We start from the raw sequence: 16,131 nt of genomic DNA on the forward strand, positions 1-16,131 counted from the left end.
AATTACTCACCTCGGATCAAGGATTGTAGCGATGCTATACAGGGGCTCCGATTCTATGTCACCGAATCTTTTCCGGACCGCTTCCAACAACGTGGCTTTTGAAGTGTTTACTCCAAAGTCAGTGTCAGCGGTCTTCTCTAGAAGAAGAGTTAAAGCTCTGATCGATGGTATTACATCTGCAGCCGATGCAGTCGATGAGCTTATTTGTTGGGTAAGCTCTTCAAATGGGGCAAGTAGCGAAATCATATTTTCCACTAGTTTCCACTGGCTGCCTGTGAACATGGTGGGTAAATCATAGTCGGCTCCGTAAGCACATAGGGCGCGTTTTTGTTCCTGCAGACTCTGCAACATATATAGAGTACTGTTCCATCTGGTAGATATATCTTGCTGTAGTCTCTTGATAGGCTGGCCCAGCTGTTTCTGAATACTTTGCAGTCGAGAGTAAGCAAGCGGCGAGTGCTTGAAATGACCGACGATGCGTCTTCCTGAGGCAATTATATCAGATATGCTGCGTTGTGACATAACTCCCTCGGTCACGGCAAGCTGGAGTGAATGCGCCATACACGGCAGGCTGGGTAGATTGGCGTCCTTCATGGACTTTTCCATGTTCTTTGCGTTATCCCTTAGAATAACGTGCACCTTTTCCTTCGGGATTCCCCATGCACTGAACATAGCGCTAAATGCGGTAGCAAGAGCCTCCGCGGTGTGTGATCCTGAAAATTCTTGAGAATGAAGAACAACTTTTTGTAGTTCAAAGTTTTCATTAATAAACTGTGCAGTGAGACTCAACAATGACATGGGACATACACTTGCACTCCAAATGTCACTCGTGAAACTGATTGATGATATGTTGTCCTTCATAAGGCTGTCGATATGTGTAAACACTGTTTGATATAACTGCGGCAGGCAAACATCCATGAAATATTTTCTCCCTGGTATGATGTAACGTGATCCAGGTAGGACATTAGTCGCCGGAACCCCTCGTCTTCCACAACAGACAGCGGCTGATGATCGAGGCATATGAATTCCATTATTTTGACGGATATTTCTTTATGCTTCTTGCTGTCCTTGCAGTAGGGTTGTTGTCTTTGAAACGTCTCTGTTACGGACGGCTGAGTGAGTGACGCTGGAGTTGTTGAACTCTGCCGCTCTCTCTTAGCGCTAGCCAACTCGGAAAACTGCTCATATTCCTTAATATGAGCAACCTTCAAATGTCTGATGAGGTTTGTGGTGTTAAAATGCTTCGGGTGCTTTCCGCCCCGTGGAATTTGCTTGTTACACTGGTTGCAGATTGCTAAAGCGTTGTCATTTTCACACACCGTGTAGAACTGCCAGACCGGTGAAGCCATTTTAGCAGCACGTAAAAAAATAGTCGCGCAAGTTTTGCGTCATCGGATCGGCTTTTCTGGATCGGCCTTTTTATAGACCGCCGATCGAACGTCCCAAAGCAATTATCGGCCGATTATGATCGGCGACCGATCAATCGGAGCACCCCTACTTTTGAAATCCCTATTAAACCAGAGCACTCTCATTAAACATCCTGTTTTGATTTACTTGTTAATGTGACATCACACAAACAAATCCCAGCCCACATCCACTGACTGACTGGTTAATTTTACCCAAAAGCTTATCTAAATCTGTTTTTAGCACATTGTAACACTAATGCAGCTGAAGACACTATTGTCACAGACTGTATTCACCAGAATCAGATCTATTTTAATTGAAAGCTGTAGCTCATTTGCATTTAAATATAGCTATTTTTGTCCAAATAGGAACATTTCTGAAATTATCTGTGGGTTATTTTGAGCTGAAACTTCACAGACACATTTTAGGCACACCTGAGACTTATATTACAACTTGTAAAAATGGGCATAATATTGGCACTTTAATATACATAAAGTATATTAACACTACGTATGCCTTGCCCCCCTGGACAATGATCACTACGGTTTCTTCTTTTTTGTGAAGTTTATTTGCCCCGGTTATTTTCCCCTTTTTGTTTTTCAAACAGATTCGGGACTGAACGTTTCAACAGCGAACAACATACACCAACTGCACTTCTTATATATTTCCTTTTTTCCCACAGCGCCCCCTTCTTTTGTTTTCTTTACATTATATTACTGCAGATTTATCTTCAATAAATAAAGATATGAAACAAATTAAACAATTATTTGAGGTCATTTCATATGGAGTGTTATTCACACTGATTTACATCCCTATTTAATAAATCACTTTGAGCACATTGTATCTATGTCGTGGTGGACAGAAGGTTACACTTCTTATCAATGACAACTTAATTAGAAACCTTGCTGTAAAGCTTACTCATGAACTCCATGTATAGCCAAACCTAAGCAGCTTTCCACTTACACAGATTGTGAAGAGAGAAATCTTTGTTAATGATCTAGTCCAACACATTTGACATTTTAATAAAGGTAACCTAACCTTTTGAGAGGTTCTCTTTGAACCCAGCATTTTGTCAGATTTTCATAATTTGACATGAGCATGAAAAATAGCCTTTACAAAGCTGCTTTGTATGTGTAAGTTTACAGTAATCTGTTCACATGTCTTTAAATCATGGTATTATTGTTGTATTAGTAGTAACAGTGTTAATATATTCTTTCTAGTGGAAGAAAGATTAATACGAATTAATAACAATAAGAATTAATAACAAATCATGTTTCAGCACAGAATTACACAAAAGTTATTGTGTAAACTGTACACAAGCTGTAGGTTCAGTCAAAAAGGCCCAGAATAAAAGCAGTCCATACTATCAAAGGCTTCCATACAAGTCTGCTGAGTCAGGATTTAGTTTTTCCCATTAGACAGCACAGTTTTATTCAGCTAACTCTGGTATAAAAGTAAGAGTGAGAGCTGGCAGCAGAACAGAACTGTGTAGACCCAAGAGCAGCAAAGTAGCTCAAGAAACAAAGTAAAAATGAGTTCTTCTGGAATGCACATGTGCAAAGTAAGTAATGAAAGAAGAATATATTCATATACTGTATATACACTTAAATGTCTATAGCTTCATGTGTTTTGCATTTGCAGGCTATCTTCTATGAGGACAGGAACTTTCAGGGTCGCTCTTACGAGTGTAATAGCGACTGTCCTGACATGACCCCATATCTGAGCCGCTGTCACTCCTGCAGAGTAGAGAGTGGATGCTTCATGATGTACGACCGTCCCAACTACATGGGAAACCAGTATTTCTTTAAGAGGGGCGAGTATTCCGATTACATGTCTATGTTTGGCATGAGTGACTGCATTAGATCCTGCCGTATGATCCCTATGGTAAGAGCACAATACATTTAATCTGTTTAAAGCACTTCCCTGCTTTGCAATTGAGCACAATTTGAAATTTCTTTTAATACCTTTGCAGTACCGTGGACCCTACAGAATGAGGATCTATGAGAGGGAGAACTTCATGGGTCAGATGTACGAGATGATGGACGACTGTGACAACATCATGGACCGCTTCCGCATGTCTCAATGTCAGTCCTGTCATGTGATGGACGGTCACTGGCTCATGTATGAGCAGCCTCACTACAGAGGCAGGATGTGGTACGCAAGGCCTGGAGAGTACAGGAGCTTTAGCAACATGGGTGGCATGAGATTCATGAGCATGAGGCGTATTGTTGATTCTTATTATTAAAATGTAATGTTTAGTACCCAAACATTTGTTTTGTGAAGAAACTGGTGTAACTTGGCAATAAAGCATCTTTAAACTAAGCTCTGAAAATGCCTTTGCTTAGATTTATTTAGCTCAGTTGTTTCTATTTTCTGAAGCCTTAATCATTTGATATAATAAACCATATTGCTATTGATTTGACTGCTTTTAAGGTAACTGGCTATATTAAGGACTGCACCTTCTAGTGGCACAAAGAAAGAAATTTTTTTTTATGAACATCCTTTCAGCTTTAGAAATCCTCATGGCTTCGCTCACTTCATTAAAGCTCACACATAACACATGCTGTTTCTGCTCATCTCATATTTACATGGAGTACCTATAAAGTAGTATTACATCCTTCATATCTCCGAAGAGTTTTATTAGATTTATAAAAGACAAATCAGCTCTAGTGATTGTTTCCAGAAAAGCATAATATCCCCGAGGCGTTCAGCGGGAGGAGCGAGTCACCAGCAAGCAACATACACAAAACATTATCCCAATATCATGTTCATGTAATTTACATAATATGCACTACAAAACACACACTTTTAATGCAGTTTTACTCATGACCTATTTAGAACTGCCCCATTTCAGCGAAATCCAGCATTAAACAAACACACATGCAAAACTCTGCTGTTATCCCGGATAAACAAACTATATCTAGTGTTTACATAAGGCTGGTTTACAAGGAAAGCTGAACAAGGCTTTCTTCTTACATCCAAAAACACTTTGTTTTTGATATAAAACAAAGCTGTCGGGTGCAGTAATGTCTGTGACTTCTACTCGAAGGAACCATGCTAAATGAGCATTCTGCTCTTACTCTGATTGACCATAAAAGGAATATGGGGTTACTGTCATGTAATGGGTACCCATGTTCAAAAAACTTTCCGAAACTTGTAAGAACGAGCAGGGGCGGATCTAGAAAATTATTTATGGGGTGGCAAGGGGGTGGCATGAGAACTACAAGGGGTGGCAATGAAGTAAGCGTCCTTGCATGGTTGTCGTGGATTCAAGAAATTATATACTGTATATACTATTTTCGGTGAACACTGGACCTCAAATTTTTATAACATTAATAAAGGCAACAACAAATGTTCCTATAAGTAAGTACCCAAGCAGCTACCTTTAGCATCTCTGTAGCACCCTTTGTCTTAATACTAAGTTAATACATACAGCTTATCGATATCTAAAAACACTGACTGGTTGAACATAATGGTATAAAGACAGTTATATAAATAAAATAGGATTGCCTAGTTTATATTAATGTAAAACATATTTGAAAGGCAAACATCTCTTTCTCTCATAACCCTCATCTTTAATCCTTTCACTCACTTCATGATGGATTTCTGTCTTTTCACTTCTTTTTAGCTCTTTGCCATCCATATGTTTCTTTCCTTCATGACTTCATCTACTCCTCTTCCTTCCACAACATATTTTTCTGTTTTATTTGTACCTTCCACTCCCATAGTATTTGATTTTTCTAATATTTTTGGTAAAAAGAATGGATATCAGCCTTTCTTTTCATAATATCCTGGAAAATGCGGCATTAAGTTGTCTTTCAAGCTTTCTAAACATACACAACACTGAATAGTTTTGTCTCCTTAACGAAGACAAATAAAAACATCAGACTATATCATAACGAGCGATTTCATATGCACGTATGGAATATTTTGATTGCTGCAGTAGCTAAGACATGACGGGCTAACTCTAGAAAGAACTGCTTAAAATATATTTACTGCTTACACAAACCTGCAGTTCAGTTGTTTTAACTACCAAGCAACTACCTCGTGCAATATTTAACATCAGTTTAATTTTTGTATTTTTATCCTGATGCAACATTTATCTATAAATATGACCGTATTTAGTACTCTGATTTGCTGATGTGATGCTCAACTTAATCACTTTAAGACACTAAAGAGAATTTGTTTTGGCAGCATGTGATGATGTGAGGCGCTTTATTAGATCAGAATTACTCGCTACAGACGTGAAGAGACTCTTTCTTCATGGGCATAAGTTGCACGTTCATAAACATTTTTGCCTTTAACCTCAACGATGGAAAAGTAACGTTTGTGCTTTTTATACTTTGTGCTTGCGTCCGCTACCTTTGTTTTGAGATCGTTGTACTTGTCATCGCTCTGTTGTTGCGGGTTTGTGCGACTCGGAAGGGATGGACTGCAGCGCGAGAACCGGGCTGCATGTGAGTGCCTTGGATGGGGCGATGCATCCTTTCATGGTAGTTTCCAAACGTCTCCAACCACGCCAGAAAAGATCGCTAGATTTGTCCTAGTCGCTTTTTTAATAAAGTCGCTGAAGGGGTCTAAAAGTTTCTTAATCTAGCGACAAAGTCACCAAGTTGGCAAATCTGCGCGGACTTTTTTTTACACTGTAAAAGACTTTCTGCTCGGACTGACTGCATGCTTGTGTATGAACTCTGCTGCCTCTGGTTGGCTAACGATGGAAATTAAGCCAATCACCATCAGCTATGTGGTTGTCCCACCCCGTCTAAGACACACACACCAATCATCGTCAGATATTTGTCTCCCACCCCCAAACACATGCAGAGAAAAACTCCATTGCCTTTCTAGTTAAAAGAGCCTACTCGGGTATAAATTATATATATTAGGATACCCGCGCTGGGGTGGCATATGGGGTGGCAATGCTTTTATTTAGGGTGGCAACTGCCACCCCGTGCCACCCCGGTAGATCCGCCCCTGAGAACGAGGAGGCGTAAGTGTGGCATAGAAATACTAGATAATTGTATAATTTTTGTGGATACTAACAATAAAAATAAGGAAAGCCAAATAAAGTCATAAAAATTAACTGACGACGCCAAAGTGCATCATAAAAATAAACTACACTGTTACCACCTCTAGTAATCGGTCGGATCTTAATACCTTGAGCTGATTCACTCGTAATAAATATCCACATTCTCTTCACACTACAGTAATCTCACATTAAGGTTGTTAAAATTAACCCAGTGTATGCTTGACAACTAAATAGCCCACCAGTGCATTAAGAACAAAATTGTTGCATGTATTTTAATTATCTGTACAGTATTTTAACGTACACTTTGAAATAAAGTAAAATCAGCATCTTTGTCGTAGTTGCGAAAGCAGATTCCACTTCTCATCATTTAAATATAAATTAGAAACCTTGCTGTAAAGCTCCGGTATAGCAGATTTTTAAACATAACGTCGAGATCGTAGAAAGCTGGCACTAACCTGTAAAGACAGTGAGATCCAAAGAAACGTGCTTTATTTTTTTCGGAACAGACATGTCAGAGTAAATGCCTAGTGAATTGCTCTGTTGTAAGTGATGGGTCGTTCATGAACGATTCGTTCATTTAAAATGAATCTTTAGCAGGACTCGGGAGTAACGGGTCATCTTGGAGAGTGATTCGTTTATTTTAATTCGTTCATTTTGATAACGAGATTCAAAGTTCCGAATCAGAAAAATTATCCGAACTTCCCATAACTAGTCTGTTGCAGTGCTTTTATATTTACACAAACCAGACTGTTTAACCACGTATTCAGTCACAGACAGTGCGCTTTCAGTTTATGACAATGCATGACAGCTAATGTAAATTAAGGATCTGTGTGCTGGTGTTCACAACAGTGGCATTGTGCTTTTACAATATAACACGCAAGATGAGTGTAGATGTGACTTTTAGTGTACTGTTGTCAAATATGAAATTACTTTAGAGGTCAGCGACATGGCAAAAATACCGACTATTAATGTGTGTGGCTTGTCATGTCAAAATACATGCCTGCTGCATACGCGTCAAATGGGTTCATGATTAAAAGAGACGCTCATGTCTTGCAAGACACTCATTTAACACTAAACTCTGATTACACATGAGATTAAGCGAGTATCTTGCAAACGTGAGCATCTCTTTATAGTGTTTTTTTTTTACTATAGTAAAACCAGGGTTAATTTTTATAAGGGCATATTAATACTAGACATGGCAAATTCACATTAAATTTACGTTTTCCTAATTTTGTATCCACAACATGTAATGGGATAATTCATAGAAATAAACTTTGATGCCGTCATGTTACCATCCTGAAAGAATTATCTGGAGGCAGAGGTCAAATTCACAAGCACCCAAAAAAGGATAAATACTCTTTTTTCATTTTTTTTGTATATTTCTTTTTGTAATTCTTTATTTATTTTTGTTTTTATACTGTTCTTTAAACTTTAGTTTAAATTTACCCTACCCTCATGCTCTCTGAGATTATTGTTTGATCTCTAGATTCAATTTTATGGAACTGGATGCACCGATAGGATTTTTTGTGCCGATACCGATTTAAACAGACAACTTATGGCCGATGCCGATACCGATATTAAACACTTGTATACAATACTATACAGTTGATCTATTTGCTAGTTTATTTCTGCATCAAATTATTTTTACTGAACATGGATTGGATCTAATTCAACTGACCAACATAATAAGAGAGGCACAAATTAAGCTCTATTAACAAATATAATAAGACAGCATGACAACCTTCAAAGGTGGTTTTTGCTATTCAGCATTTATTTTATTAACAACATTAACTCGTTTTTTTTTTTACATATAATGGATTTCTTTATGCAGTTAATTAATAAACAATCGGTATCGGCCTTTCTCGTGCTATTGCCGATATGCCGATGGTTTCAAATTCATCAAAAATCGGCCGATAAATATCGGCGGCCAATACATCAGTGAATCACTAGAACTAACGATTGAAACTATTTTACTAAGGTAACCGCAGCTAATATTAAAACTGAAAAAATATCCTTTTAAACATGCATAAATGTTTTAAGTGGCATTTTGGGTGTTATTTTTGTATTTAAGTGCTTTCTTGCCATTGGACTTGTTTAAAAAGCAGAAAATTCTAAAGTTCTCAACAAAGAGGCTTAAAATAATAACCCTTTCAGGTCTGTAGTAACAGACAGTACCACTGACTAGTAGAGAGTCACTACACCATGCAGCTGACTAAGGTTATTTTAAACAATAGGTATACAAATTCTTTAGGGGTCCATATAGTATAAATACAGCGGCAGAGTGTCATTGCAATGGCAAGTTCGGAAAAACTACAACCGCAATCATGCACGGAAAGGTAAGCAGAGAAAAGATACACAGCAATGCAGCTGTATAGACAACTGGAAATTGTTTAATGTTGTACTGCAGTTATTCAGATACTACTGTGTTTTATTTTACCAAGGTCATCTTCTACGAGGACAGGAACTTTCAGGGTCGCTCTTATGAGTGTATGAGCGACTGTGCTGACATGACCTCCTATCTGAGCCGCTGTCACTCATGCAGAATCGAGAATGGATGCTTCATGATGTACGACCGTCCCAACTACATGGGAAACCAGTACTTTTTTAAGAGGGGCGAGTATGCCGATTACATGTCTATGTTTGGCATGAGCGACTGCATTAGATCCTGCCGTATGATCCCCATGGTGAGGTCTTTGATACATTAAGCATCTGAGTTAGATCTGGTTAAACTATGTAAAAACCAAACTACATCAAAATTTTATAAATTATGTTGTAATGCATCAATCTAATAATTAGCAAATTGGTTCTAGTTAATAAACTTACATTTAATTAACAACTTTCCCCTACAGTACAGAGGATCCTACAGAATGAGGATCTATGAGAGGGAGAACTTCATGGGTCAGATGTACGAGATGATGGACGACTGTGACAACATCATGGACCGCTACCGCATGTCTCAGTGTCAGTCCTGTCATGTGATGGACGGTCACTGGCTCATGTATGAGCAGCCTCACTACAGAGGCAGGATGTGGTACCTCAGGCCTGGAGAGTACAGGAGCTTCAGCAATATGGGTGGCATGAGATTCATGAGCATGAGGCGTATCATGGATTCCTGGCATTAGTCTTCTAAAGTTTCAATAAAATAATTTCCTACAAATGTTATCATTGTGTTTAAAATTATTTAATTACAACCAGCATTTAAAAGATTATTTCACTGAAAAATGTAAAATGACACCTTAATATACCTTTTGCAGAGAGCAACTCCATAAATTTGAGTAATCCTAAACAATGTTATGATTACAATAACCACAGATTAAACTCAGCAGGCAAGGCCCCACTTTAGTATGGATGAATGAATAATGTTATTTTAAAGGATCTTTTGATCTGTTATATTACCACTACTATATCAGAAGATAATACCAAACGCATCAGTGAATATAAATTAAATCATAGGCATGAATTATCCTGAAATATTTTATTGTTGGTATTGTATTGTATTTAAATGTTTGATTTTGTTTTTGGTGTTTGTGGTTTGATGAAAATGAATTCAGACCATATAAACAACAAGCATTTTGATAAAATGGTTTCCCAGACTTATAGCAAAACCTTAACAAACTATTCTGTAGGCCTACTATAACATTAAAGAGAAAAGCAAATTACCTTTATGTGCGTTTTAACACAGCAGTTCCTGCAATTTGGCGCGAATCTTGCGCGCTCCCGTACGTGTTTAGAAAGCATATTGAGCCGTCGACTCCAATCGCTCTTGCAGGTAGCAACTTTGATGTCATCCACCTGTCCATGAACCGCACTGCATGAAGTAGGGGAGTGGAGAATCGGGCCGAAACGTGGGACGAAAGTAACAAAGCGATTTTCTCATAGCTCTGACTACATTTGCATTTCCAACTATGACAGCACCTTTAGCACGCAACCCTTGACACATCTGACAAATATCGCGTTATTTCTTCATCTGTCGTGCGTCTGGAAAGCTGTTTTCGACCATGGTAAGTCAATTCTTCAAATAATACGGTGTGTGTCTTCATGTTTCTTCACACATTATGAAGTTTGCCTTCTCAGAGTTTTTCAGAATAAAAGTTAATCAGGTTTAAATGAGTTCCTGTCTGGACGAAAGTAACGCTTTTGCCCCGCTGCTAATACTGTTGCATTACGTTGAAAATGTATGCTAATTAAATAGAATTTATATTGTTGAAAAAAGTTTCATCTGGTTTAGTCCGGTTGCTTTTTAAACCTTTGATGGAAATAAGGAAAATGTTATTTAATTATTTTACAAAGAAAAACTAAATTTTGCAGTTACATATTAACAAGGTCATAGTCATGTATATTTTCTAAAAACAAGTGTAACACAAAAACTATCTTGTTCTGTTTTGACCAACTTGTGTGTTACTTTCAATGCGTTAATGTGAAATTACACTGAAGTCGTTTTACATTTGTTTAAAATTCCTCCTGATAGACCACACTTTTGAGTTATTGACCACAGCAAAAATATATCTCTGTCTAAAATATTATCTTTTAAAATGAGTTTTTTCTAAATTGTACTTTCTCCATTATCTCTCCTAATTGTGAACTTATTTATTTCTGTGGTTACTACTTGGATACATTGAATGACCTAAGTATAAACATAAATATGTTTAATGTTCATTTTTTTTCTATTTTTCTTTTCTTTTTTATTACTAACTGTTCAAGGTCTGTCTGTCTAAAATGTCACATGGCCACAGGTGGACTCAATTTGTTTTTACATATGTATAGCACTACTAATACCCTGTTCTAAACCTAAACAATCTTGACAAACTATATATTGTTGGAAAGCTCTAAGAATGTAGTTTTTTATTTTTCAAAACCTTTTTGCAGTAATAAAAATGCAGTGACATTAATTTATTAATTTGTGACAAGAGTATGCAGCAAAAGGTTGACATAGTGGCCGTTGTTGGTAAAACCACTAAAAGTGTGACACAAACCTCATTTTCTGTGATTTTAACTTAAAATTTGGATCAAAACTACTTGAGACTTATGGCTTCATGTTTGCATTATTACTTTTGTAACATATTTACATTTTTATAATTTTATTTATAAAATGTATGTTATGGAATTATTTTTATTTATTAAAATAAATGTAAACTGCTCTAACAATTTATTTATTTAATATTTTCACCTGCTGACACTTCTGTGAAAACCCCCAAAGTGTCTTCTTTAAAACAAGAACAAAATTAGGCTTCTAGACCAAACAGTTATATAGTAATATTAATTTGAAGATGTATATATATATATCACATTTTCACTCCCCCCCACTCAAAGGGTATTTGCGCCACTTAAGGGGTTAATATAAAACAGTTTTATGTCTTGTGTGTTAATATTTTTATGGTTCTTATAAAGTTAACTTGTAAATTAATTTAATATCCATTAGTTTAATTATCCATCCATAATATCTGCACCTGGACCTTTTAGAATAAGAATTGAGAGCCATAACTGGTATGGTGCATGAGCTGAAGGATGACTGTGACTCTTTTATGTATCATTTCAGTCATGCGATGGATGGTCCTTCCTCATATACTGTACAGAGGCAGGATGTGGTATTTAATGAGTATGTTCTTCACTTTTTGCAAATGGCAGTGTTATTCAAAAGTCTACCATCTGAAGTTTATGCAGTATATTTAAAGAGGTGAGTAATTTCATATGTTTCTCACTTACCATATTATGAAGACATTTACTGATTTCTGACCATATTTTTCCAGTTTTAAAATCATAACAATCAAACTCAATGATTGATATGTTTAAAGTTAGATTAGTAGTTTGGTGGTTACATAATAACAAATTTTTACTTGTTATAGTTTATTTTTTTATATCTAAAAAAAATCAGGCTTATCTAATGAAATGCTTGAATCATCTGATTCAAATGTCTATTGTCGCTTGAGCAGACCATTCTTTATAAAAAGAAAGAAAAAAGCTGACATCTCAAGTTAATTGATGTGACTGACAATGTCTATTTTCCTAAAGTATATAAAAGGATTCCAGCACTTGATGTTGAACTGGGACAACACTGATTTAACACAATGGGAAAGGTGAGGCTTTTTTGTGTGTTTAATAAACAATGTAATCTGCATTAGTAACATTGTTTGGGGGGTTGTTTGTACTGTGTAAATTATTAATTTATTATATAACATCATAAAAACTCTGTTTTAGATAATCTTTTATGAAGACAAGAACTTCCAGGGTCGCTCCTATGAGTGCAGCAGTGACTGTGCTGACCTGCACTCTCATTTCAGCCGCTGCAACTCCATTCAGGTTGAGAATGGAAGCTGGATGGTGTATGAGCGGCCACACTTTATGGGTTACCAGTACTTCTTGAGCAGGGGCGAGTACAGTGACTATCAACGATGGATGGGTTTCAATGATTGTGTCAGATCCTGTCGAATGATACCACAAGTGAGCACACTTCCTTTGTATATGTTCCAAATGTAAGATTGACCTCTACATATCTTCACATGTTTAAATAAATATGTTTTCAATCCAGCACCAGGGATCCTACAGAATGAAGATCTATGAACGTCCAGACTTTGGTGGTCAGATGATGGAGTTTACTGACGACTGTCCGTCCATTTATGAACGCTTCCGCTACAACGATATCCATTCATGCAATGTACAAGATGGATACTGGATCTTCTATGAGCACCCCAATTACAGAGGGAGGCAGTACCTCCTGAAACCCGGCGCATATAAGTGGTACAGCGACTGGGGTGCTATGACTTCAAAAGTTGGTTCTTTCAGGCGTATTACCATTTGATTCTGACAGACAGGGTAGATCTGAAATAAAATAAACAAAGGAACATTTTTTTTCTCTTATTAATGACATTTACTATTAAATATGAAAATAAAGAAAACATGATTGACATGTGACTGCAGTTCATACTGTGGAACACATCATTCATGTACATGCAGTCTTATGAATTAACTTTTGCTGCACACGCTCCTCAGTTTTAGGATGAACATAACTTGTTTACTTGATCAACTTTTAAGATCTGTACACTTGAGCTGATGATATTTCTGTCCTTTTGTTGGGTATGTTTTTGCTGTAATAAATGTTAACTTTTTGGAAAGAATATATAGCCGTCTTTTGTGGTTGTTCAAAAACATGCTGTTTTTAAATTCTCATGGTTATTGCAAAAGTGGTTCAAACAAACATGAGGTTATGAACCCAAATGCTGTAGTATTTTCTGTACAGCCTGCAAGTGCATGCAAAAAAGTTTATTAGAAAATATTGATTAGCTAAAAGAGCAGAAAATCTTCAAATTAATAAAATCATTATAAATAAGATTGGTATCAGTAACCATGGGTGCTACAGTCAAAAATCAATGACCATCATTTAAGTATCTAAGTATTTGAATGTCATGCTGATATACATTTGATTTGCTATCAGTTTTACTAAAAAGGTGAAGACAATAAATCATATCTGGGAAGGCTTGAGGGTGAGTAAATATAAAACATGTAGATATTTTGGTTTAAACTAATTTAAAATAAAATTGATTTAAAGGTGCAGTGTGTAAATTAATTGTAAAAATTTAGCGGCATCCAGTGGTGAGGTTGTGAATTGCAACCAATGGCTCAGTTCACTGCTCACCCCTCGCTTTTGAAAAGTATTAAGAAGCTATGGTAGCCGCCACAGGAAAAACATGAAATTGATGGAGACAACGTAGTAAAAAAAGGCGACTTCCAAGTAAGGGGACCCTCTGTGTATGTAGATAAAAACATCTCATTCTAAGATGATAAAAACATAACTGTTCATTATAAAAAGGTCTTTATACACCCCTGATAATATAGGTTTGTATATTATTTTGCATTTCTGTCAAGAGATCTTTCTAAAAATTACACATTGCACCTTTAAATGCAATCTGCAGCTTTATCGTTTATTGTAAAAAATATATAAAACTTTGCTATTTTATGGGTATTTTATTGCAATCTTACATATTGTGCAGTTAAGTTACCTTTAATAAAAGGAAAATTTGATTTGTCCTCCCTTTCTTGAGTAAATTTTGGATGAAGGGTGTTCAAGTGTACCCCCTGTGGAGCTCTGATATGCCTAAAAATTGACCTCCACACTGTATCTATTTTCCTTAATTTTACTTGTAATGAAAGAGCATAATTTATAATAAATGTGGTCCGTGTACCTTTTGATAGTTTGTTTTTCAACTTCAAATGAAGTAAGCAGAAACGAGAAAACGGCCCCTTTGTTCGTTTTTTCGTTTTTTACCGAAAGACGAAAAACGAGATTTCGGGTTGATTTTTCGTTTTTTTGTTTTTTGGTAAAAAACGAATAAACCACTCTAAAATTCGTTGTGACGTGTGGGCGGTCGCTAGACGCACCTCTCCGCCAATTGGTCAACCAAAATGTGAATATGTGACATCATCCGTTGTTCCTCAAGTCTGTTCAACAAAATAAAAGTCCTCCGCTGCTGTAGCAATAGGCTAATCTTTAAACTTTACAGGTCAGGTCTTAAATTGTGCTTTCTTCTCTGTAACTTAACGGGTTTCGGACCATTTTTTTTTCATAAATATTAATCTGCACCTGCATGGTTTTATTTTAGATATTTGGTGAAGCCGCGCTACCCTTTATAAACAGCGCAGATAGGATAGGGTTTCCCAAAAGCATCATAAGGCTAATTAGATCGTAAAAACACTTACGAAAATTAAGCATGGTTTTATTGTGGTAAAACTGTAGTAACCATGTTTTTGGTGAATGGATTACTATCAGCAAAACTATGGTTTTACTACACTAACCATGGTTTAGTTGTCAAAACCATGCTATTTTGTGGTTACCATGGTTTTACTACAGTAACCATGGTTTTTTAGTTTTAACTGTAGTAAAACCATGGAGTATTTTCGTAAGGGAACGATCGTACGAATCATCTTAGAATTTCCCAAAAGCTTCGTAACAAGCACTTGAAAATCATCGAAGATCTACGAGTGGTCTGGAGTAATCGTTAATTCTTAAGTGCATCGTAAGACAACAGAGTTACAAGGACACCTGCAGGACAACCAGCAAATTGCACTCCTGCAATGACGATAATGTAATGTTTTAAATGTAGGCTATATTTATTTATTGGGTTCTTATTTGTTTATTTTATATTAAATATATAATATATTTTATATTAAATATATAATATAATCTTATAAAAATTAAAAATTCAAATGAGAAATCAAATTTAAACGACAAAACATAAATTAATAAAGAAGTAAAACGTATTTTTTTTTTGTATTTTGGAAAAGTTGGTATTTTATATTAAATATTTATTATATTTAATATATTAAATAAAGATGCGAGCGATCGTTACGTGCATCTTTGGGAAACGCAAATGAACCACAAATGTTCGTTAAGTAGCTCGTAGAAAGCGCTCTTAAGTGCAATGTTCAACCAAGTGTAAATACGTAACTTTCTTCAGTTTTGGACAAGAGATAAAGTTTGATTTATATGACAGATATGAAAAGTTATTAAAAATACAATGTCATGTGGTAATTTTGTTGAAGTGATGATTTCGGTTTGTCTTCGGTTGATTTCTGTGTGCGCGCTTTTGTTTTTTAATAATGAACCACAAATCGCGTTCTTGTGAAGAGGAAATTATCTTATTTTTAATCTGTTTATTACAACTAAAATAATATTTTTTTGTTAAATTTTTACTTCATGAATGTAAAAG

General features: G+C 36.2%; 3 protein-coding genes across 4 annotated transcripts; all 3 read left to right on the forward strand.

Annotated features, from left to right (window-relative positions):
• Positions 1-2,885: 2,885 nt before the first annotated feature.
• Positions 2,886-3,649, forward strand: LOC135733136 (gamma-crystallin M2-like). Of its 2 annotated transcripts, XM_065251440.2 has the most exons (3): positions 2,886-2,965; positions 3,046-3,288; positions 3,377-3,649. In XM_065251440.2, exons 1-3 carry the CDS (start codon positions 2,936-2,938, stop codon positions 3,647-3,649), a joined length of 546 nt encoding a protein of 181 aa, XP_065107512.1. In that variant the 5' UTR covers positions 2,886-2,935. The 2 variants fall into 2 exon arrangements, with proteins under 2 accessions (XP_065107512.1, XP_065107511.1); XM_065251439.1 differs by lacking the exon at positions 2,886-2,965 and having other exon boundaries at positions 3,013-3,288.
• Positions 3,650-8,754: 5,105 nt separating this feature from the next.
• LOC135733139 (gamma-crystallin M2) lies at positions 8,755-9,552 on the forward strand. Its single transcript, XM_065251443.1, has 3 exons — positions 8,755-8,766; positions 8,872-9,114; positions 9,280-9,552. Exons 1-3 carry the CDS (start codon positions 8,755-8,757, stop codon positions 9,550-9,552), a joined length of 528 nt encoding a protein of 175 aa, XP_065107515.1.
• A 637-nt stretch (positions 9,553-10,189) lies between these two features.
• On the forward strand, positions 10,190-13,308 carry crygmxl1 (crystallin, gamma MX, like 1). The gene is made up of 5 exons (XM_065251441.2): positions 10,190-10,431; positions 11,967-12,104; positions 12,440-12,504; positions 12,626-12,868; positions 12,957-13,308. Exons 3-5 carry the CDS (start codon positions 12,496-12,498, stop codon positions 13,224-13,226), a joined length of 522 nt encoding a protein of 173 aa, XP_065107513.1. The 5' UTR covers positions 10,190-10,431; positions 11,967-12,104; positions 12,440-12,495; the 3' UTR covers positions 13,227-13,308.
• The last annotated feature ends 2,823 nt before the right edge of the window (positions 13,309-16,131 follow it).

The sequence above is a fragment of the Paramisgurnus dabryanus genome, chromosome 15 (assembly GCF_030506205.2).
Source record: "Paramisgurnus dabryanus chromosome 15, PD_genome_1.1, whole genome shotgun sequence".
In the NCBI taxonomy this organism is placed as follows: Eukaryota; Metazoa; Chordata; class Actinopteri; order Cypriniformes; family Cobitidae; genus Paramisgurnus; species Paramisgurnus dabryanus.